At 37.3% G+C, this 23,824-nt stretch overlaps 2 protein-coding genes across 3 annotated transcripts in view; one reads left to right on the top strand and one right to left on the bottom strand.

Annotated features, from left to right (window-relative positions):
• FGF7 (fibroblast growth factor 7) overlaps window positions 1-1,460 on the bottom strand; it is a 31,208-nt gene extending 29,748 nt beyond the window's left edge. The window contains exons 1-2 of one of the 2 annotated variants that reach the window (XM_009276504.1): window positions 1,252-1,460; window positions 148-717 (exon numbers count right to left, since the gene is read on the bottom strand). In XM_009276504.1, the coding sequence (XP_009274779.1) occupies window positions 148-433 (286 nt within the window). In that variant the 5' untranslated portion in view covers window positions 434-717; window positions 1,252-1,460. The remainder of the gene's footprint in view (window positions 1-147; window positions 718-1,251) is intronic. The other variant, XM_009276502.2, reaches the window with a different exon arrangement.
• The window catches only part of FAM227B (family with sequence similarity 227 member B), a 92,304-nt gene that overhangs the window by 57,168 nt on the left and 11,312 nt on the right, over window positions 1-23,824 (top strand).

Genomic DNA, 23,824 nt, shown 5'->3' with positions numbered 1-23,824 from the left:
TGTAGGATTAATTGGAAAGCTTGTCTTATACAATGGTCAGTACACTATACAAAATTCTTTTGAAATTACTATAAATCAAGGAATAGGAAACAATGATGTGTAAATTTCTGAAAACTTAGAAATAGGAAAAGCAAAAATATTACTTACTGTAGTTGTTGTTTGCTTCTCTTGTCCCTTTTACTTTGCCTCGCTTATCAATCCTCATATACCACTGAGTTCGACAGAAAAGTCTTCTCACTCTTACATCCCCCCCTTCCATATAATCATAGCTTCTGGTATGTCGCTCAGGGCTGGAACAGTTCACATTTGTAGCCATTTGCTCTGGAGTCATGTCATTGCAAGCTAAAGATATAGTGCCCATTAGAAAGATAATGTAAAAGTATGATCTGTAGAGCAAAATTGGCAGGATCCATGTCAGTATCCATTTGTGCATTATAGTGCAGTGTTCTGGGTGTTCATGAACAACATAATGAAAATTAAATCTCAAGTAGACTGTTGCTCTTAGGTCACCGACCTGCCTTCTGTCTTTACGAGTTACAGATTCATTTAAATGAGATTGTTCCCTCTTCTAGAATTCTGATCGTTATTCCTTAATAGTTAATGGCGAAATAGAAGAGCTTCTTAAATATCTCTTCAGTCAGAATATCCTTTAAAGACACAAGTTATAAAAACCTTTGTTGTCGTGACCTTCTGTACTACTTGAATTTGCTGCTTGCACTGAAAGTAAAAGATCTGTGAGAAAAGGTGCATGTGTAAGTCTTTATGCTCAATTGTTACAAACGTGCAAGGATACATTATGCTACTGAAAAGTACTGTACGTAAATGTATGACGTGCTAAGCTGATTTTTAAAAATACGCAAATGTATATACAACAGATATCTCTCACACAACTTTTTACATAAACAGGCATTTAAACGGATTGTAAACATAGTTCTGTCTTCAGTTTTAAGTCCTTCCAAAAATCCCTTATTGATGCAGTTGAACTACTTTCTCATGCACGGTAAAATTCTGCTGATTACTTCATACCTATATATTCACTAGTAGCACAATCTATCGGATAACTTTTCTCTATTTCAAATTTCAAAACAGACCTCATAGTCTTCGCCCTGTATTTTTACTCCTACCCTTTTCAGTTTATTACTAGAAATAGTTTTCTTAATGCTTTTTTAGCATCTAGCATATACAAATGAAGATAAAAGTTATTAGCTATTAGAAACCGTTGAATGTTCTTGTAAAGGACAGATAACTTACTTGTTCCTGTTGATAAGAGCTGGATACCCAAGTATTCCATTTCTGTTGTCTGCTTTTTGCAACATGAGACACTCTACTGTAGCTACAAACTTTCTCAGCTCAGAAAGACTCCACCAGAATTATAATTGTTTCCATAAATCAACACGCTGGAGAGATGGTGTGTATGTGCTTATGCGTGCGCGTGCATGTGTGTGTTGAGCCTGTTGTTCAGTCCTTTTCGATAAATACCTTTGCTGACCTCACTTGGAAGCAATTAGAATTTAACCAGTCAGCTGTCAGTTGAATGCACGAACAAAAATAAAGGGAGACTTGCATTGTATCGTGTCCAATGGTCATCAGAGGGAGCTATGTACATAGTTTATACTTTAAATCTCCAAGAATCTACTTTCTAAAAACATATATTCTGTGGTGTGTGGATAGAATTGCTTCGTATGCTAGCTAGTGTTTCTGTGCTTTGATTTAGGTCGGTATTTTTCTGTCCTTAAAAAATTCCTCCTTCTGTCTTTTGTACTCACACGCCTATCTCAGTTTGCTTTCAGATCTCTTCTGCAGTTTGGAGGATTCATAGTCTGCTTAGTGCCTTTCTGATGGATATATGAAACATGTGGGTCCATTATGTACTGTGCAGAAGGGTGTGCTGTGGCCATTGTAGATCACGCAGTATATTTTTATACCATGGACTTGAAAAGAGGAACAACTGCACAGAAGATCACTGAGATTTTTATTTGATCAGCCACTAGGTGAAAATGAGAATGTATATTTGGGTGTTTCAAAGTCTGACGTTCAAACACAACCTTTATCAGCATGAAGGAAAAATTACTACTAGGGAGCAGCCTTCCTTAGCAGACGTTATTAGTTCTTGAAAGTCGCAACATGAGAATGAAAAGTGGCAGCAATGCAAGAAAAACCCTTATGCTGCATTGCATACCAACCAATGGGCGACCAGCAGGCTTAAAATATAGACAATCAAAATAATGGGTAGATATGCCTGGTTTTCTGCTTCCGTATGCTTATTTCCATCTTTGGCACCAGTCTGCTATCCAAAGTCCATGTTCCACTTCAGCCTTAAATTCTGTTGAGTTTCTGGTAAATGTATTTGTAAAACATACTGAAGCTGAGTTTTCAATAGCTCCTTATCCTGTTTAATTTCCACACTGTTGATGTGAATATACCCCAGCCCCTTGAGTAAATAACAGTAACAAGGAAAGTTTGGAATTAATCCACGCATTAAGAATAGTTTACTTGCCTTTAGTTGTCTATACTTGGTAATACAATGCAGTTTATCATTCCCTGCTTTTATCGCACCCCCACTCCTTCCTCTCTGCAGAAATGGGTAACAGTTACTTCTTAAAAATGAAGTAAATTGTAGAGGCAGTTAAAAATCATAGGGAGTACATATGTGCCACCTTGTTGTGAGGGGGACATAAGTAAATTGGGGGTTTTCCCTGGAGTGATCCAAAATGAGCATAAAGGTGTATGGCACCAGGCAACCTTGTATTACTCAGCCTTCCCTCTACACAAACACAGAGAATGAGTCATTTCCTTCCTTAACATCCTCAACTTCCTTCTCAGCTGCTCACTTGGATTAATCCCATTTGTCACTCGCTTTGCATTCTTTTTTTAACCATTTTCACTCAAAGTCCAAAGTTGATCAACTTTTCTTGTTATTATCTCCATTTCAGCATATGGGGCTGTTCCCCCTATTCTGTGGCTCAGCCTAGTTTTCCTAGTTCAGCAAAAGGCTCAATATACGCACCTTTACGATGCGAAAGGTCTGGTGCTTAGGGCTTTCAAAGGCTGGATGCCTGCAGTAGATACACAAAAGAAGTGGCTTTCATTACGTTAACCGTTCTAAACTGTGATTACAGCTATTTCCAGTTTGATTTGTATGTTGTCAACCCATGACCACCATTCTGACAAGAAGTGGGGACTGAAGTGATTTATCCCCGTTGCGATTTTTGCCAGTACATTTGCTGGATTTACATCAGTATGTTCTCTGATCCATTCCACAGTCTGAATTCAGAATGATAGCAATGAAAAAAATTCATGGTATTCAAAAGGCTTATCTGTTGTGTATTATAAAGAAAGCAATCGAGGATAAAAGGTAATCTGTGTTTTACTGAGCAAAGTAGGATGCAAGTAGAAATGTTTTGTAAACATTCTGGGTCTTTTACGTGCAATACCAACTTTCACTTTCAGATCCATACTGGTTTTAATTTTTCTTTTTCCTTGCTAAATTATTGTTTCTGACAGTTAGTAACAGGAGAAAAAAAATACGTACCTGAGGTTTGGGTTCCAGAAAGCTGGAGCTACTCATGGTCCAGGCATAGGCATGTTTTTCTCTTGGCTCTGAACAAATAAATCACTTGCTGTAAGTGTGGTTTTTTAAGTGGTGCTTCAGTTCAGACCTTTATGAAGTTACTATTTAGAATAAATGAAAAGCAGTTTAAATAAGGCACTAGCTGTAAGTTTAGTCAGTGAACAAGGCAGTTAATCTTTAGTTACTGCTGATAACATTCATATCCTCACATTTTCTGTTATAGAATAACTTTTTTCCACAATGCTTTAACTGCAGTTTTATTTAATCACACAGTTTTATGTGTTGCTACACAACAAGTACAGCTGCATATTTTTTAATGAAAGGATGCCATCTTGATCTGCGTATGCAAGTCAGGATTCTTTGCATAAATCTCTGGTTGCTTGAATGATCCAACCCACTTCTGTTTAAACCAAGCATAACTAAGATCTCTCTCAAAGTGAACTGGTTTAGTTTTATGGAAGATTTAGCTTGACTAGCACTTCTTCCTCTATCTTCTTACAAACGTGCATGCCCAGGGCTTTGCAAATCCAACCCCAAGCAAGTCCTTAATGATATATAGAAATTGTCCACCTAAAATGCTAGTGATTTTGCATTTCTTTGGTGAGATCGTATTTGAAGAAATGTGTTAAGGAATCGGGACCACATGAAACATGAAAATGTGCAAAATACACATGCTGTAAGCCATCCTTTAATATTTAAACCCGCCCCCTTTACGTTAACCCGTGCATTGGTTCCTGCTTCCTAGTTGATAGTTGTCCACAGCATTGCTACAGTGCACATGCTGAAAAGAGGAAAGTGGAAATGAATTGCAAGCACTTTGCTTCCAATTATGAAGATGGTGCGTAGGCCTCCGGTTCAAATAGAAAGAGCTTAATAAAGTCTATCCCCTTTTCCCTCACATAGGAAATTACTTTTTGTCCTTTTAGATGAAAATATGACTATAGGGATGCATGCTTTTCTCATCTCCAGGCTGGCCTGTTGTAATATGTACCGCCCAGGTTTGGCATTGGGTCATGAATGTGACTTTTTAAAAAAAAACTCCATTTTGTCCAGCTTGCCCTCAGGGCAACACATACCTGCTAAGAAACTATCATTCTGCTGCTCCTTGTTCCCTGATCCATTTAAAATTTGCTTTAGAACATCTTCCAGAACTTTCAGAATTTGAGACAGTAGGAAGATAAAAATCTCTGTATCAGACTTTAAACCTAAGATACTGGGTTTTAATGCCCTGCGGCAATAGCTAAAATGGGATTGGAAGGTCCTATGGCAAAAATTCCACAGATGTGAGGGTGCTAAATGTTCTCATGGTTAAATCCTTATCCTTAGTTCCCTGATCTCAGAAATCAGGATTAGATCAAGGTTGACTTTTGCTACACGCAAAAGATACAAGAAAAGTGCTACTGTTTGTGCAAATCTTCCGTCAACATTGGTATCTGAAAAACACTGCAACATGCATGCAAAATAAACTCGCTTAACAAGGCAGTAAAAACAAGGGAGATGAGGAATATGGCACTGCAGTTTGGTTTTATCTTTTCAGGTAGTAAACTTAAGTGTAAGCTTAAGATTAAAAACCATAATTATAAAGCCTTTGTCTGCCTGACTATAAGAATGTCTCTTTGGATTTGGTAACTGGTATGGGTTATTAAAATCGTATTGAAAAGACGACAATAAATTTTTCCTAGTGATTTTCAAAACAGATCCCTTAAACGTCATTCATTTCTTTGTTTCTTCCTATTCATCCAGATCATATTGAGCTGATTTAAATCTACAGGAAAATTGGAATGGGATGCTGTAGATCCTTAAAAAAACAAAACAAAAAAAACCCAAACAAAAACAAACCCAAAAAACAACCAAACTGTCAAATAGTTGACAACTATATAACAACTACCTTTTTTGTTAATTAGCTACAGCAAATGTTTTTTATATGGCTTATTTTAGGGAAAAAAAAGGCTGGGAATACCTTAGCTCAGTCAGTAATAAACTTAAAAGGTAAAGCCAGCCAGGCTTTTTTCACTAGGACGATGGAGTGTCATGATACTGACTTTTGAAGGAGATAGAATAAAAACAGAATGCAGTGGCAGTCGGATGAATCCTTCCTTTCTGGATGGGGTTTGCACAGTATATGGCTATGATAGGTCTCCTTGTTATTCATAGCTTGATAACCCTCAACTTCAGGGAATCCTACTTGTGATGACATCAGGACACTCAGACTGTGATTCTCATAACCTAAGATGATGTCACAGAATTGAATTATAACAGTACTTTTTTGGTGGCGGTACCAAAAATACAGAACTGATACGAGTAAACACTGAGGAGAACCATTTGGTTCATCTTATTTATTACCAAGTATGAAGTTCGGAGGTCTCTCTTTCTGAAGTGATACATACGTTTGTATTCAAATTTTACTTCTACCAAAATACTTCCCATGTAGTGATTTCTTCTGCCTGATTTTAAATGTATTCTTTTTAAAAAAACCCAGATGTGTAGCATCTTTTTATATACACAGATGATTGGAGAAGAATCAGCTTTAAGACCTAGATTTGTGGAATTTTGCTGAAGTATCTTCTTAAAAACTTGCAGAAAACTATTGTTCCTATGACTTTACATGTAATCATTAAATTTTACAATAGTAGCAATAAATATAAAATAAGGTATTCATGTTTAGCTTTTAACTCAGATTGTAGCTATACATAGGTATGAATATTGCATATAATTCAAGACTGGATTATGCAAATTCCTTCTGTGTTTTTTTCTTTTCTTTTTAAGTGGCCAGACAAGCTAGCCATTTTTAACCCTTCACATAGGTCCATATATGGCATAACTATTATTGTAATTTACTTGTTGGTTAAACGTTTTATAAAAACATATAAAAAAGAATTTACAAATAACATCTAAAGCAAGAATAAAGCTTTGTTGCCATGATAATATATATCCATTATTACCCTGTCTGCTGCTCTTTTAATCTTAGAAAACAATTTTAGCTCCTTCTAATTGGAGCCCACCTGAAGGCAGATTTTGGAGGACAGTTTTCTTTTTTTTTTTATAGTTTTGAAACTGTGGCTTCATTGATCAGCTAATACTACCTATATACCTCATTGAACAAAGGTTGATTGAGAATGAGAATGGAAAATTATCCTCTTATTCAAATATTTCTTTATATCTCTAATTAACATCTAGTCATGGAAAAGAACTAGACTGTGCAAATTATATGGTCCTCTCTTTGATTTGCACCACAAGTTGCGCTCCTTGATTAAACCACAAAAAAGCTGAAATTATTAGCAGACTTCCAGTAACTACCTGTTGTCATCTAGTTAGATGGCAGTGCGCTAGGCGCTGCATTTTCTGACTTAAAGATGCTACCAGTTAAAGTCAGAAAGAAAAGACTGTTAAAAGGATTAGTAAAAATGTACAGCAAGTATAATGGCACATGACTTAACATCTTACATAGATGTATACCTGTACATAATGAAAGGACTTGCAATATCACTTAGTAGTAGGTAACCTTACACGTAAATGTGTAAGGTAGGCTGTAACTCATCTGAAAGTGAGCTGGCTGTGCAAAGAGAAGACCTAGCAATGGGTCAGAATTTGGGGAAAAATGCTTTGGGTGGGAGAGCGCTAGGATTTAATTAGGAGATTGGGATTGGGCACTCCCAGGAATGCGCAGAGGAAGAGAGAGGCCAGCACTGAAGAGAGGAAGATCAGAAAGGGAACTGGGGAGATCTGAGGAAGGGACAGGGACCTAAGTATGGAGGTTGTGAGTCAGTAGACAAGGAAATTACACAGGAGCATTTCCAAAATCCTGAAGTGAAATGAAGCTTTACAGAGAAGCAATTTCTTCAGCTGCCCATGGGCTTACATTGCACACCTTTTGGCATGGCCCAAAATATTAGGTGCCTCTGTGTGCTTACCGCTTGCCGCCTTCTACAGCTGTGAGTTTCTCCAATTAAATAGGCATGGTAGATCCAATACGTACTGCCCCTATTGCACACTGTAGGTGCAAAAATGCTCCTGTGATGGAATTTTTAAAAACCTAGGCTCACACATATACACGCTCTACTTCGAAACTTTATTAATGCTGTGAAGTAAAATACTCAAAAGGCACAAAATGCTTGTTATCCATCTCGTGCATTAAATCAGGGAGGGAACTTGTGAAGAAAAGAATGATGATAAAAATTAAAGTCTCTATCATAGTACATACAGACACAACCAAACCAATGTTATCAAAGTAAGCTCTTGGCATCTCCATATACTTCAGCAAGTCCAGGATTTCACCTGAGGTTTAACGTGGATTCCTTCTTTATGATTCCATGTTATTTGCAAGTGTCTTAAGTCTTGAGATTTAACTAGCCATTCTTGCAGTGGCTTGCTCTTTTCTATACAAGTAGGCAATAAAGCAGGTTGGTATAATCTGTACAAACAAATGCAAAATAACAAAACATGAGACTGTATATGGCAGAAACGCTACTGGATTACTACTGTGTATTTAATATCTGATTTTAGGAAACAGCTGGAGTAAGACCTTTCGTAGCCTTCAGCTAATTACATGGCCTATTACACGTGTTCTAAAAGCAAAATAATGTAGGGGAAAAGTGCCCTGTTCCCTTGCAAAGCTGTGCTGTTTGCAGAGAGTTAAAAACTCACCAGTAGATTCAGAACAAGAGCAATGATTGCATTATTTATTACCCATCTGTCAGAGACAGGGACACCACTTAGTCACAAAAACATAAGGTTTTCCAGCTGTTTACCATTTGAATGGTAGATAAGCATTTGCTGAACTGAGGGAATCTAATAAAAGGGTGTCTTTGCTAGAGAATCTGTGTTAGTAATTGGTTTACAGAGTGAGCTCCACCACATTTCCTCACTTTTTCCATTCCCTCACTTACTGATAATGAAGTCCATGATATCCTACTAAATCTGTGTAAATTCAGGCCAGAACAGTCATTTGATAATCTAGTAATGGTGTGAAAGGAGGATGTAAAGCGCTAGGGATCTGAGTGCAGTTCACCATATCAAGGGCAGGGTTAGAACAAGCGTGTCAGCATCATTCCTGAGGCATCTAGTGTGGGCATGGACTGGTGAGCCAGTTCTTCTGATTATGAAAAGAAGAAAAGGAAGTGTCAAAATACCTTTGCATTCAAAGTAGCAGGGCAAATCGAGACTGTGTCAAAACTGCAGTTTCTTTCAGAGCTCCCGCAAGAGATTTAGGCAAGATGGGACACTATTGATTTCAAACTGACCGTAATTTAAAGGTGTCTAGACTGAGATTACCAGATAGTTGATTTTGCAAGTAAATAGCACCGTCCTGCTCCTCTGTACATGCAGTTCTGTAGATTGAAGGAGTGATCCCTTCTGTCTGTGAACAGCTGTACTTCCAAGAGTTTAAATGTCTCCCGCTGCAGCTGTTGCTCTGTTAGATGGTTATTTGCCTGGCTTGTGGCATCAGCAAGGATTGCATTTTGTCAGCAACTGATGAAGGTCAGGCTTTGAAACAGATCTTAATCAGAATTGATGTTGTTCTGATCTGCCTCTCTACTCCTGGCTTACTTTGCTTATCATAACTATCACGTTACTAAAATAATTTCTACCCTTTTAACATTAATTCCAGTTGCTAGTTTTTCACACTTACTTTTGACAAAGACTGTCCATCGCAACTAAAATATTCTCCACCCAAACCTAAATATTACTGTTATATGAAGCTGGAATGCAGAACATTTGGGAGGTAGGAAGGGGGGGGGGGGGGGGGGAAAGTTAGGACTAAGGGATCTGTGTATTCCCTTCTCCCCCATGGCAGACAACTTTTTAATCCTATAAGAGAGGAGGGAAAACTTGATTCCCTGGTAGGAATTTGTCTAGCGCAGTGGTAACTTCTCCTTATTAGCTTTTTATGATATTGGGTTGAGTGCATCTGCAGCATCTGTCTAGTTTGTACCTCTTGCATCTCTGTTGGCTCTGCCATACCTGACAGTGTGTTACTGCAACAGAGGCCTTTTCTGTAGTAGAAAACTTTTTTGACTTGACTTTGTCAGCAGACTGTATGAATACAACCCTTTTGCTTCAAGGACTTAAATGGTACAGATTGCCTTGACCTGTACATCATGGGTGAAAAACTGTGGCATATGTGTGAAAAACAAGTTTGAGGAGTAGCTGTTCCTAAAAAGGCTAGTTATTCACTTAGGCAGTAGAAATAATGTGATTTTGGAGGCTATTGACCACAAATATTAAGTCCATGAAACAATTCATAAACATCAGTACCCTGAAAATTGCTTTTTGTCTATTCCATAAATACACATACACCAGGTTGATTTTTTCCAGATACTTTCTAAAAGAAAAAAAACCCAAAACCAAACCAAACCCAAAAAAACCCCCAAAAACCCAAACCCCTTTTTTCCCCCAGAAACAAAAGGGTTCGTGGAAACTTTTTTCACAGTGAGTAGGTGTAGCAGCTCCAGTGCTGAAGTTACTGTGCTGAACTACATCATGCTGAGGTACAGAACGTGGCAGTCCCTTGACATGGCAGTCAACTGAACGAGTTTTTTTTTTTTTTATCCAGTTGACTGAAAACCACAGAATAAGAAAATATAAATATTTAAGAAAAGTTACTGAAAAGCTTTTTTTTTTTTTTTTAAAAATATTTCCAAGCAGTTTTTTTGCTAGTTAACTGCATTTCAATAAAATTCCTCTCTGAAGATCATGCTGCTGTTTGTTTGTTTCGTAGTATTGTTAGACGTGAACAATACATTGGCAGTGCCTGGTATGAATTCTTGGTCTCTAAAAAGTCTCTGGTGAATAGTTTATCAAATTTAACATGTATTCTATAATCTTGAGTTACAGATTAGTTTTTCTGCTTGAGTAAATGGGCTGTGCCCTTCCCAACTGTTCCTCTTGGTGACTAAAACTTTTTATGTCTTTTCTTCATTGAGAAGCCTGTGGAAGAAAAGACAGCTTTCTTAAAGTATCCTAAAATCTGGGTGCTTGTTACAATTCTTAGACTCTTCTATGAGGATTGTGAGGTTTTATCAGTAATCCCCAATACCAAGATGATTTTGAAAGCCATTACTTCAACAGCAGTAAGAAAATATCTTTTATAGGAGTCTCTAGTTGTACAGCTGTGGAAAAAAATGTGATAATGCAAAGAAAGATCACCTCTGTACACACAAAAGTTGAAGTAAGGTTACATGAGCAATGTTAATTATGGTATTTCCCAAATTCAGAGTGCTTGACTTTGCGATCTTAATTTTCTTCTGATATTGGAGTAGCCGATAGTTATAATTGTTGGTTTACACAGTTTGTAGTGTGAGGAGGAGGAAGTACACAGGTACTTCTGCCTCTTTCTTCAGTGCAAGGGACAAAGAATTTTACTTAATACTCTTCTAACCATCTCTGTAATAGTTACAGGCACCAGTATCTCAAACACAGCAGAAGATGTCTCAAAGAATGGAACTTTGATCCACTAGCAGTCTTTCAACATCCACAAATACTGCTTCTCGTGGAGGTTATTGTCTTGGTAAACTTTTGCATGAGGGCAGTGATGGGTGTCCTCAAGTATCCCAAGGGGCCTGTTAATGTACGAGCAGGTGCTGGCAAGTGGAAGAGAATGGAGAACCAGCTATGGGAAGAGGGAGATTAGGAGCATAAAAAACAGTGGAAGAGAAGATATAATGGAAAAAATTTGGGGAACTCCCAGAAAGAGGGAGAGAGGTGTGAGGCCTGAGGAGGAACAGACGAAAGGAATGAGGTCCTAATGTATGCAGTATGTCAGAAGAAATAGGAGTTAGGAAATAGGGGACCCCCGGCAGTAAACTCTAGTACCCTGGGGCCATTTTAAGAAGGGGCAGGGAGGGATCAAGAAATTCCTCAGATAAATCCCCTCTTCTGTCTGATGCTTTTTCAGAACATATCTAAGAGAAATAACAGGCTGTACTGCATGGAATCTTTCATTTCTAAGATTTGTGTAAATATATGTAATATTCAATGTATTTTGGCTTTGGTAATCTGCAGTGAAGGATTTCTAGGGATGGAGTAATTACTGTACCACATGGTGACAAAGCTTTGTTCACACAAAAAATAAGATACTGATACCCAAAAGTGTTTGTTCATGAAAACTAGAAGTAAGTTATCTCTTCTGCCTTTATATGGTGTGCTATTTCAAGCCAAGTTTTGCAGGCCTGATTGTGTGGCCTATGCTTTTCCTGCTGGAAGTGACTCTCAGCTGCAGCAAAATGACCTGGTGCAACTGGGATGGTAGTCATTAGAGTTGGTGCTGAGCAGGACCAACCCAGTCTCTCTTCTAGCTCTTCTGAAATTAAGGTAGATAAGTGAGAAAGACATCCTTTTTTTAAAAAAAAAAATATTTTTTTTTTCCCTACCCAAGTGAAGAAATCCATTCTTCTCTATGCTTGTCAAAGACGACTGCCACCCTCTTCAGTGGTCTCTGGTTCCTGGCCTAGATGTAAAGGTGCAGGGGAAAAAAAATATGGCTTCAGTAGGGCTACACTGATATCTGCAGTAGAAGTTGTGGTGTTGAGGATTGGTCCTGTAATTTCCTCTGTGATTTGTGATCCCCGTTCCTTTGTGAATGGAAATGTTGCTCTTTTCTAGTGCATGTGAAGGAACAGCTGGTCTACTCTGCGAAACAGTACCATTAGGTCATACTCAGTCTTCAAGATTGCAGATACTGGCCTGCATTTAGCACAGAAAGAGCTCCCATCAGGATTGGCATGAAGATAAGGCCTCCATTTAGTGGCTCTCTGGAGTTGAAGATAGATAATTTTTTTTGGAACCTTCGTATCGTACTTACAGGCCAGTCAACCAAAGTGGTATTCCTGTAAAACACTGAGGTCTAAATGTAAATTAGTCTTTTTTTTTTTTTCTATGAGCTTTATTTCATGTGGATTTATGAGCAAAACTGAAAATACTGATTTGCTTTTTTCTTTGTTTTCGTGTTGGCTGGTGCACCCAATTTTAAGATAATGGTGCACTGGAGTATAATCAAAATAGGTGTCTGAAGAACTAGATTGTTTGATGTTTCTTATGCATTTTTTGTGAAAGAGGAGAGTTCTGTTTTTGAGTGTTTTTCAGTTCCTGCCCCACCCTTCTAAAAGATACATATGCTCTCCCTCTTCAGTTTTGAGAAACACCCCCAGGGCATCCTTTTTATTTGAATTGATTTTCTGGTTGTTTATCTTTTTCAATCTGGTCATGAAAAGCACATCTGGTTCCTATTTTAATCAGTATTCCAGTGGGAGCAACATCATATTATAGAAGGCTAACAATGCTAAAATAATAATCCATAATGATGCAACTTCTGGTAATTTAAAACTGTTTTATCCACTGTTTGTAGAAGTGTGTTAATGATGTAGGCCAACTGATCTCTTTGTACATTAAACTCACCCTGGGTCCTAATAACAGAGAAATCTCTGACATCCACATAGGCAAACCCTTCGAACTGTCAGGAATTCCTGGTTTTTCTGAAGTGTCTGCGCATTTTAGTACTTATGGAAAGTGCAAAACTGACAGTTGTGGAAACTAAAGCAATCAGTTGACAAAGAGATTGGGTAAAGCAGCCCCGCTGCTAGTTTACATGTAAACTTGTCCTGCCTTTTATTTGATGCAGTTCTGAATCTAGAGGTGATAGGGTTTGGAGGTCTTTGTCTTGTTTTTCTTTACTTAGTTGATTCAGTACTTGGCCTATGTGGTAAGATGGCCAGAAAGCGACAGTGGTTATTTAATTACAGAACTGTGTGCTAGCAGTTAAACTGAGACCTGCCGTTTTAAATAGGTTGCCAAACAACCTTCAAGCGGTAGGACTTGTTTTCTATGTTTCTTGTCTTGGTTTAAGCCAGCAACAAAGAGGAGAGACTGCTATCATTTCTCTGACTGATGCATACGTACGTACTTCAGCAATTATGTAAAACTGAAACATCTCTGCAATTTTCACATGAGTTCGCAACAGTCCAGCAAAGCAGCAGACTCCAATACCTTATGTGACAAGGCAAGGCTTTGCTGAAGTGTGGACCTGTCTCAGCTACATTCATATTTGCGTTGCCACTTGCTTTAAGGTATATCCAGTCTGATACCATCTCCAGACTAGGCTTCCACAATATTGCAGAATAATCTGAAGAAGTTCTCCTTTAGAAATAACTTCGAGAGGTGGGGAGAACGTACTCTTATTTATTGAGAAAGCTCTGATAACAGAGTACTCTATCTAAACCTTTCATTCAGCCTTCAAATGATTTCTTGGAACTGTCACTTTAATATATACCTGCTTCTCCCTTGACTCTGGTTCAGCAAAGTTTCTCACTGAAGCAGGATGTAGGATATTTTAAATTGGAAGGTGAAATTTAATACCAGTATGATCAAATCAGAAGTGACATTCTTGACAGGATGACAGTGTTATAGATTAATTATTTTAGAGACTAAACTTCCAAGTGAAAGTCGGAGTTCATGACCTCTGCTTCTTTCTGCTCTGACCTGGTTTTGGGAAAAACTAAAGCCTGAAATAAAAAGAAAAATTAAAATTTTGCAAATCCAGTTTTTAGACAGGAATGGTTATGTTTTAGAGCACTGTAACTGCAGTCACCGTTAGTGGAATTCTCCTAAAGGTCTGTGTTCTTGATAGGAGAGCATGAAGAGGTATAGAAATTAAACTCAGCAGTAGGTTTCTCTAGTTCTCTAAGAAGCACTGCTCTTAATTTGTTTTATCAGCTCACTTTCCTATCTTGAGACAACTGATTAATGGATTAATAACTTAGCACTTCTGTGATTTCATTCTTTGGAGCAAAATAAGCTATTTTTCTCGCAGTTCTAAAAGAGCCAATTATATAAAACGTCAGAGCAAAGCAATGCAAGTTTTAGAGGAGTTAAGCTTTTGAAATGCTGTGCCTGAACTTCTGTAAATAATCTGTGCTTGAGGTCAGAATATCAGGTCAGGGATATCCAATGACTACGATTAAAGCAGGGGAGCCACAGTATCTCTCATCACTAAGTTTTTGGTTTGCATTTTTAAATAAACCAGGAACAAGTGCAGGGTATATATAGTATTGCAGCCCTATGTTGCCAGAGGAAATGTCTTGAATAGCTTTGTTCCGTCATCTTGAAACATGGAGATAAACTGGTGAGATGTTATTTTTTCAACTACCCATTTAGAAGAGAGAATCTCCACTAGATTGTCAAGTGCTATTCATTGCTCTCATTTGAACTGATGCTACATTCCTGGTAGACATGGAGGCATTTCAGTGGTAGATAAATGGAAATATTACTACCTACTACGTGCAAAAGTACTTTGGAACACTCATCGTATTGTGGAGCTATTATATTTCTCTGCCAGATATTATAAAAAAAACTTTAAGAAATACCTTGTTTAGGGAGGAATTATAGAATTGAAAAGAATGGAAAGATGGAAGATTCCCTGAAGTGTTACTTTGGTGAACTGGATTTTATTATTTGTTTGACTCTTATTCCTATTTTGACACTATATAATTTCAGAATTTCAGCTGTATTTTATAAACCATTCTCATCTTTAGAATGTTCCATTTTGAAGGGACCTTCGTAAGTCAAAAAATATTTTTGATTCTACTGAAGAAGGGGGTGGAGAATCATTCTACCATCTATTTGGCACACTTGATTTCCCTAGTAGCCAATCTCAAGCTGTGGGTACTGAAATCAGTTTCCAGCCTGGGATGCTTTTCAAGTCATAGATGGTGTGGATTGGCTAACGTTTCTGGTGTTGAAATTATACCCTGAATACAAACCAAATTTGTCTTTCCAGATCCTTGGTTTAATTTCTGTGTCCTTGTGGTCTAACTTCAAGTGCTTTCCTCTAGTATTTTTCTCACGTGTATCACAATTTAACTTCTACATGAGTTGCATAAATGCTTTCAGGATACTTGGGCATAGCTGTGTAAATAATAAAAAGGAAAGAAAGCTTCCCAGTATGTAATATATGGTTTCTGAAACCTGGCAATTTTCTTCAGAAGAAAGTTTACGAACTCCATACCAAGAGGCGTATGCAAGCAGCAGTCATTCTGAGGAAATAACAGAGAAAGTCCTTGTAACTTGGGATCGTAGCTGGGGAAAGTCGGGTATACAGAGGAGATGTACGTTTTCCAAGGCTATGAAATGAGGTAGCCATAGATCTCGGTTCAGTTAAGTTCAGGTGGCCTCACTGGAGGAGCTTCCAGAATGAGAGCAACCACTTAGGCTGTATCTTGAAGTGTGCGTTTCGCTCTCTAGTTTTCCCCTCTGGTCATCATATTTTTCCTTTTTTTTTTTTGTACTATTTACAAAAGAACATACGTGCTCACAGTTTTCAATGTACATGTATTTAGGAACAGTATATATGTTGTCAAACAGAACACGTTCCCAGAATGGGATAAAGGCTCAGTAAACGATGAGAAGTCATGGAACTTCTGTGACTTTTGAGAACTACTTTTCCACGCCCCCGCCCCAGCATACTGCTCAGCTAGTTGCAGCTTGAGTATGTAGTTTTCCACAACTCTCTCCTTGACTTCAGTACCAGAACAGATGCTCTTTTTGCCAAATTTTATCAGAACACTTCTCCTCCCCCTCTCCCCGCTAAAAATCATTAGCTCCACCTTCTATTTTGGAAGATGCTACTGTCTTGTTTACAGAAGCCAGTTCAATTTTTCCTTTGGCTCAAGAAACAGTTGGTTTGCTAAAATTGTTCTTTCTGTGTGCATAGAGCCAATTTGGAATTTTGCTGAATAAATGAGTAAATAAGATGCAGGGTGGGTAGGAGAGAGGCTGAAAGAAATCTTTGGCCTGAACTCACTTTCTCCAGGTCGTTAGTCAAGCAAGTTAATAAACTTTAATAAATTATGATAGAATGAAATCTAAATTTAGGTATAGTTTATAAAGTAAAATTTCTCATTTTTTCAATGGGCAAACTGTTTATAAATCGGTGGCATAATACAGCCTTTTATGTTTCATTTTATACAGTTATACACCATTAGTTTTCTTTCACTTTCTCACTAGAAGTAAGATGATACCGGATCATATAATTCCTCTGTTCTGGAACAGAAAACCCACCTGACTTCAATGATTTTGCTTAAAAACTGATGGCATGATAAAGTCACTCTATTTAACATCTAATATTATAAGATAAGAATATTAAGAGCAGCTTTACTGTACAAAATGAAAGCAGATAAATTATCTCTGCTTTATCAAAACTTTACACGTTCTAGAAACAGATGCCTTTTCAAACCAATACAAAATTCCTAGATATTAACTTTTCAAACAATAACAGCTGTCAGAAATCAATCCCTTTTGATTAACTACTCTTGGAGTAGGCCAGTTTTGTTTTAAAATTAAACACTATCACAGAATGAGTTTCTAAAATCAATGTGTTGTTTTCATGCTTAGTCCTAGGAAATTAAAGTTAATTCAGAATTCATTGTATATTTCATCCCATATTTCATAACGGGAAATCTTTTGTAACCTAAGTTAAAATGTTACTTTTGTCTTTGCTCACAGTTTAATGAACACGTAATGCAGCTTTTCTATTTCATTTTTTTGGTTGTTTTAATCTAGTCACAAGAGTGACAAATGAATTAGAGCTGGTATGGATTCAGTCAGTTGTGTTGCTTGCTGGGATAAATTATTCCGGCACCTTCTTAAAGAGACGAGTCAGTTTGGGAGTTTGACCTAGTTGTTTTTTTTTTTTTTTTTTTTTTAAATTGCAAACAGATAAACATGTAAATTAAATATTTGGAGATAAAGTTGTAGGAGAGTGCCTGATGTCATAGAGCTGGACTCCTGCTAGATCCTCTGCCACATGCCTGTGTAAGGATGCAATTCCCTGCCCAACTGCACCTGTTCAGGCTTTTTGCTATTCTGAGAATACATTTGTGTGTGTGGCAACTAGGCTGCTTTTTAAATGGAGATGCATTTCTAGTGCCTTCTGGGCAACAGCAACCAGTGTATTCAGAGACTCAGATAGCGTGGTGCTTTTCCAGTCACGATTAAATTTAAAAAAAAAAAAAAAAAAGTCAATCATTCTTTCCTTCGCTGCTGTTACTGCAATTTTAAACTAAAAGGATTTGGGAATTCAGATGTTCTAATCTATAATTTGATGGTACAGTTTAGTGAGAAGTACTAGAGATTAAGAAGCAAAGCTCAAATGATTTCTCATTCATAACCTTCACTTTAGACATTAGTTTTTATTAACCAAAACCAGCTTTCTGTATTTTAGGTGATTAAAAGCAAGATGCAGTTTTACATGGAAAAAAAGGGTAATCTGTGGTTTATTGTCCATCTTTGGAAGGATTGCAGTTCTAACTTTCCACTCAACTTAGAAGCAGCAATAACTGCATAACTACACTAATGAAGCTGCGAATTGTCACAGCCAGAGAAACTATCCTTTGCAGGAATGTAAATCTTTGCTGATTAACTTTACCACAATGCTTTTCCTTTACTTTGACACTGAAGGCAAGCACAATCAATATTTTATTTAACACCTAATGCTGTTCTCAAGCATGAGACCCAGTAATATAGATACAGAAGTACAAATTATCTTTGCTCAAATGTTGATGTTTGTATTCAAAATTAATTACATATGAACTTGTATCAGACCCTCAAAATAATATGAATAAATTTGTAGTGTTCAACTCGGATGCATCCCAAGGTGCATATTTTTAATAAACTCTTCCTCTGGTGGTGATCTTCTAAAAGCACTCAGATTGCTGTATAAGTGGCAATAATTAATTAATGAAGGATTAGGAATTATAAGCTATCTTCTGGTGTTCAAACAGACAGGGACAAAAAAAAGCAGGCATTCCATTACTGTGAAAGAGAAAATGATATGTTAGACCAAATTTTCCGGACTTATATAAACACTTTCAGGAAAGAAGCAGTTTTAGGTAGTGTTAGGTATTTACACTGACTAAGAAAAATAGACCTCAGAAAGATCTGAGTTCCACCTACAGCACCAGTTCTTTTCTGCTTCCATCTTTGGGAATCAGGGAGCGTATTAAAGTGCTACCAGGTCCTCATCACCCGATAGTTGTTCATTCAAAATTACCATAATAATTAGAACCAGAATCTTAGCTCCTTCCTCCTTCTAAGCCTCAAATAGCCTCAGAGAATAGAAAGGCCTTACAGTGTTTCATCATTTATTGAAAAAATGGAAGCAAGCTGAATTCCTAAAACCTCTTGGAAATTGGTCATTCAATCAAAAGTATCTTGAAAACTGAATGGCAGTAATGGGGAACAGAATTGCTGTACCTGTTTTTTGGGGTGGGGTTTCTTGCATGCATGTGTATTTGAACGAGCAAGATATCGCTAACCATTTTTCAAGACTCATATAAAAAAGTTTGCCACCATGTTAAAAATATATCAGCTTTTTTTTTTCGCCAGTACTATTCCTGCTGCTAGTCACAGGTTAAAAACAGTGTTTAATCAGGAAGAAAGAAAGAATATACATATTTTCTACTCCTCTTATTCTCCTATCATGCAAAAATATGCAAACCACTTTATATAGATTGTTTGGTGGCCAATAAAAAAGAGCAAACTTACTTTTGTTGTGGACTAAGTTCACTTCTGTGCCCTAAAATCTGCTGCTGTAGATTGAAATATTTTGCTAGTATCTCCCTAGCTGAAAATAAAGAGAGATTTTTCTCTTTCAGCATGCAAATACTGCTCAGAAAGGTTCTGGAAGCATTCATCCACCATGTAATCTCTGACAGTGCACACACTACTAGTGGAATTTCCTCGATATGCATGCAACGGTCATTTGCCCCATCTCATAAAAGGGGGGAGGGGACGGGACGGGACCCATCAAAATTGTGTCATACTTTTTTGACTAGGTAATTATAAATAAAGCCTCACTTTCAGTTCCTAATAATTCTTCATATCTTGCTTTCATTTGCAGGTATTTCATGGCATGCTACAATAACTAACGACAGTCTAGATACTCTGGTTTTTAAATCAAAATAATCAAAAACATTTTTTAAGAGTTAAATGCTTTCATTTAAGCTGGAAAAAACCCAGCAGAGTAAAAGCTTATATAGTACAATTTGTGCACAATACTAGGGCAGGTTCAGAGTTCATTCTAAGTTTCTGCATGCTAAGCGTCTACTGAAATCAATGGCAGCTGCACATGAAGAGGTATTGCAGAACCCATTCACAGCTTAATGATTACTAAATAGTAAATATGAGATAATCTGACTCTACTTCATTTTAATTGAGAAAATTTGGATTCAGAGTTTGGGATAAAACTGTACCTAGACTTCCATATGAGTTTATAAGGTATCAATTTACTTCTGAATATGTCCTGTATAACCTGATTAGGTACGCATCTTGAGCAGTTTGCTTATGTGGCTTTTCCTCTACACATCTTCAATTTATAAGTCTATTTTCCAAATCAGGTCTTTGTAGATATGAGATATTTTCAACAAATTCCTCTGAAAATTTATTGTAGCAAATGTGATATTGCTTCCAGCTGTTTCTACCCAGAACTGATATTAAATACTGGAAGATAATGCAACCAGATCACTTTCTCTATCAGACTTTGACATTAGGTCATGGGAATTAATAATGTTCAAAATGTATCTCAGACTGAAGCTGGAAAAGCCAGTCAGAGATCTCAACCAGCAGCAGATGTTAAAGCCAAACTCTGAACCAATTATTACCTTGCACTGCAAAAGAGGAAAAATATTCTGGAGGCCAGTCATGACGTTTGGTCTTTCTGGGTGACCTGCTTGTCTTCTCTTCAACCGATCTATTCGGAATACTGCTTAAGACACTTTCAGGTCATTCAGCTAGCAACACAACATTTCGTTCCTTCCCACCGCACATTGAGATGTTGGTGAGATAAGATGTGGGTAAGATATCGAGAAAGACAGTATCTGAGCTAATATAATCAGATTTGTTTTAAGTTCTTGCTGTTACTGCCATATTTTGTTAGGGCATAATATAACTGTTTGGCAAGTTTCCACACTATTTCCTAATTGTGTATGGGAGATAACACTAAAGGTGATATAAAAGTAATAATATTGAAAGCACGTGAACTGCTAATCGCTCGTTCACCAGAAGCAGCTGATTCAAAGTACTGGATGCTAACTACAAACTTTATATGCGCGTCTAGTAATTGCTGATATTTCTGGTGTGATGAAAGGATCGACAGCCACCAATATGTGGCTACTTAGACATTAATTCATGAGGTAAGGAGTATATGCTGCTCACGTGATTATAATTTGCTCATATGCAGCATATAATTTGCAGTGGTCTCTGAAGACTTCAGACTTACAGAACCCTGTTCCTGAGACCACTCTCCACTCGGGAGCAGTGCAGCAGCTGTGCCGCTATGATGTGGCATAGCTAGAATAACCTGGTGTGAAAGATTGCCCATAGTTGCTGGGAGGCAGAATTTTTTTCAAGGATCAAGGGGAGAACTTAACTCCAAGTGTTTTTTATGAATTCATTATGTCCTGTACAGTAAAATTTGGCTTCTAAGAAACAAAGTAATCAAGAAAAAAAAAAAAAAGGAAAAAGGGAATAAATCCTTCCATTGATAGCGACGGTATTGGTTCTCTAGAAGCAGAAGTCTGGGCAGCAGTGCTAGCAGCAAGAAGATATTATGTTGTGGTAGTTGGCTTGCACCAGAACATTCTAATGTTATTTGATTACTAGTTGATTGATCCTGCCTGCATGCCAGGTAATGCATTCATCATGCCTGTACACCTTGGGCAACAGACTAGTTTGTCACTCCATTAAGTGGCCTTTGTTTTCAGGATGATGCATTTCTGCATCAATACATAATACATCAATCTGATGTATTATTTATTCTCTAGTTTTCCTAGACAGAATTGTGAATGTCCAACGTTTGGTTGAAAGAACGTCTGCGTAAAGCTAACAATCCCAATAAAGGAATAGTTCTGCTAGGAACAGGTCTAGGTGAATCCTGAAAAATGGTTGTAGATCAGAGCGGCTCTGCTCTTCTGATCCAGTTTATTTGCTCTTTCTGCCTCTTTTCCTCCCAGTAGGGCTACTGAGAAGAGTAGAATTTCAGGTGCTATATACTGACAGTGCCTCAGAGTGAATCGCTACTGAGAAAAGCTGTTTACTTTAACCTCTGAGCTATTTGCTTTGCTTAAGGACTGAGTTAAGTGAGGTATGATTGCTTTATTTAAGGACTGAGATAAGTGAGGTGCACTTTAACAATTGTGCATCTTGGTATCTTGGTCTGCAGACAAGCTCATTTTTACAGTGATCTATAAAAAGGTAGGGAGAACAGCTGAGCTTCATCTGGCTAAACAGCGTTGTAAAATCATCTCTTGGAAAAAATATAGTCTAACATTAAAATATTTGACAAAACTGCTATTAAAAGTTTTGGTTATGGTATAAGAACTTGAAAATATTGAATCCATAAAATAGAAATTCTTATCCAGTAGTTTGGGAATATTAAGTGAGCAGAATCAGGAGAAGGAACCTCAGTTCCTTCTGCCAGAGGACATTTTGGGAGAAGAGCTTCTGTTTGCAAGATGTCTTAATATACAAAGGTTTTCAGCTGTCTATTGCAAGATTTTATATGTTACGAGAAGTTCTCTGATTATTTCCTAATTTTAAAGCAAATGAGACTAGTAGAATATCAGATTAAACTAAAACAAAATAGAAATGGCTCTTCATACAATATTGTTAACCACCAAAGGACACTGTAGATAGTAAATTTTAAAAAGTTTCAAAGATTACTGAACTAGTTAGAAAAAACTCATACAGAGCCATTAAATCGAGTGAATACCTCTGGTCCCCGAGCCACAAAATGCTTGTGGCCAAGAGAGATTTCTGTGGAAATATCACTGTGTGCTTGCCATGTTCTTAGTCTTCCTTAGGCATCTGATGTTGGTCAGAGCTGGAAATTGGATACTGCGTTCTATGTACCTTTGGTTTGACCGAGTACAGCTATTCTTGTATTTTTCTGTTGTAACAGGAAACAATCCAGATATGTCTTTTTTTTTTTTTTTTTTCTACTGAGAGAAGTCAGATTTTCAAGTATAATAAAGCAGATACAGCCTTTAGCTCTCCGGTGACTTCTGGTCATACAAGCTCTCAATATGTTCATTTTGATTTTTAAAGTTTTCTCATCCAGTGATGAGCAGAAAACCTAATCTATAGTTTCTGTATTTAAATAAGAAGGAACCGATAGCAAATCTTCTTGATTTTTAAATTATCTAATTCCACTCTTACTCAGAGCCTCAGCTCCTTACCTCCTTACCTCCTCCTTGCCTCAGCCCCACAGGCTTGCTTAGAAAGCCGCCATCTTCTCATTTTTTTTCCTCAAGATTTTGAAAAGATTCAGAGGAATTAAGTGGTATGTGATGGTTATCAAAGTTGTTCTTTTGCATTGGTGTTAGAATGATGTGTTGGTCACATTTTGAAATACGCTTCTATCATTGACCTCTTCTTGAACATACGATTTTGAATGTCCAGCCTCTGTCCGACATCCTGTTTTGTGGTTTACTTAGTGCACTTAGTCCCTTCAGTACTGAATGTCTTTCCCTTTAATCTTCCTTGGGTCACCAATCCTTACTTCTTTTAACAAATCCAGTTTTCTCTGAGGCTCTACAGTAATGTAGATAACTTCAAATTGGAGAAGCAGGTGACATGATGTTTGCACCGTGTCTAATTTTGAGTCCCTTACACAGTGAGGAAAGAGGATAAGCTGTTCATCTCTCTTCAATGACAAAATAAAAGCTCATGGATCTTAATGTGGTAAAACAGATTCTCCTCCATAGAAACCTTACCTCGCATCTCTGGACCAGGATGGCAATAGCACTACTCCTATAAAGATCTCCTGTTTCTTTCTTTTTAAATTGGGGTCGTATTTTGAAAAGCATTTTCATAATTCTTGTATAACTGGAAAACTTCAAAAGTTAGAAGTTACAGCACTTCATACGGCAATGCTGTTCTCTGTTCGGATAATCAGTGTTTCTCATTATAATGACAAAGGTTGGTCTAGTTTTTCCCATGTTGCCATGGCTGTAAAGAACTCGCACGAATTTGAGACACTAAATTAGATTTCTTGCAGTGGTTAACAGAATAATTATTTTTAATTATATATTTTTAAATTTTATTTGTATTTATAGAACATATTAGCATTAGTGGGCTAATTAACTGTTTTCAAATTATTTCTTTTTATATTTGGAAGGCAAGGAGCAAAAAGTGCATATCCAAGCCTAGACTGACGATAGTAGACTGTGGCCAGTCATGATGCGGAAAACCAGATTACAGCTTAGG

Source organism: Aptenodytes forsteri, unplaced genomic scaffold, assembly GCF_000699145.1.
Source record: "Aptenodytes forsteri isolate BGI_AS27 unplaced genomic scaffold, ASM69914v1 Scaffold1, whole genome shotgun sequence".
NCBI lineage: Eukaryota > Metazoa > Chordata > Aves > Sphenisciformes > Spheniscidae > Aptenodytes > Aptenodytes forsteri.
Note: the sequence above shows the minus strand (reverse complement) of the source record. Positions and strands in the feature narration are given on the sequence as shown.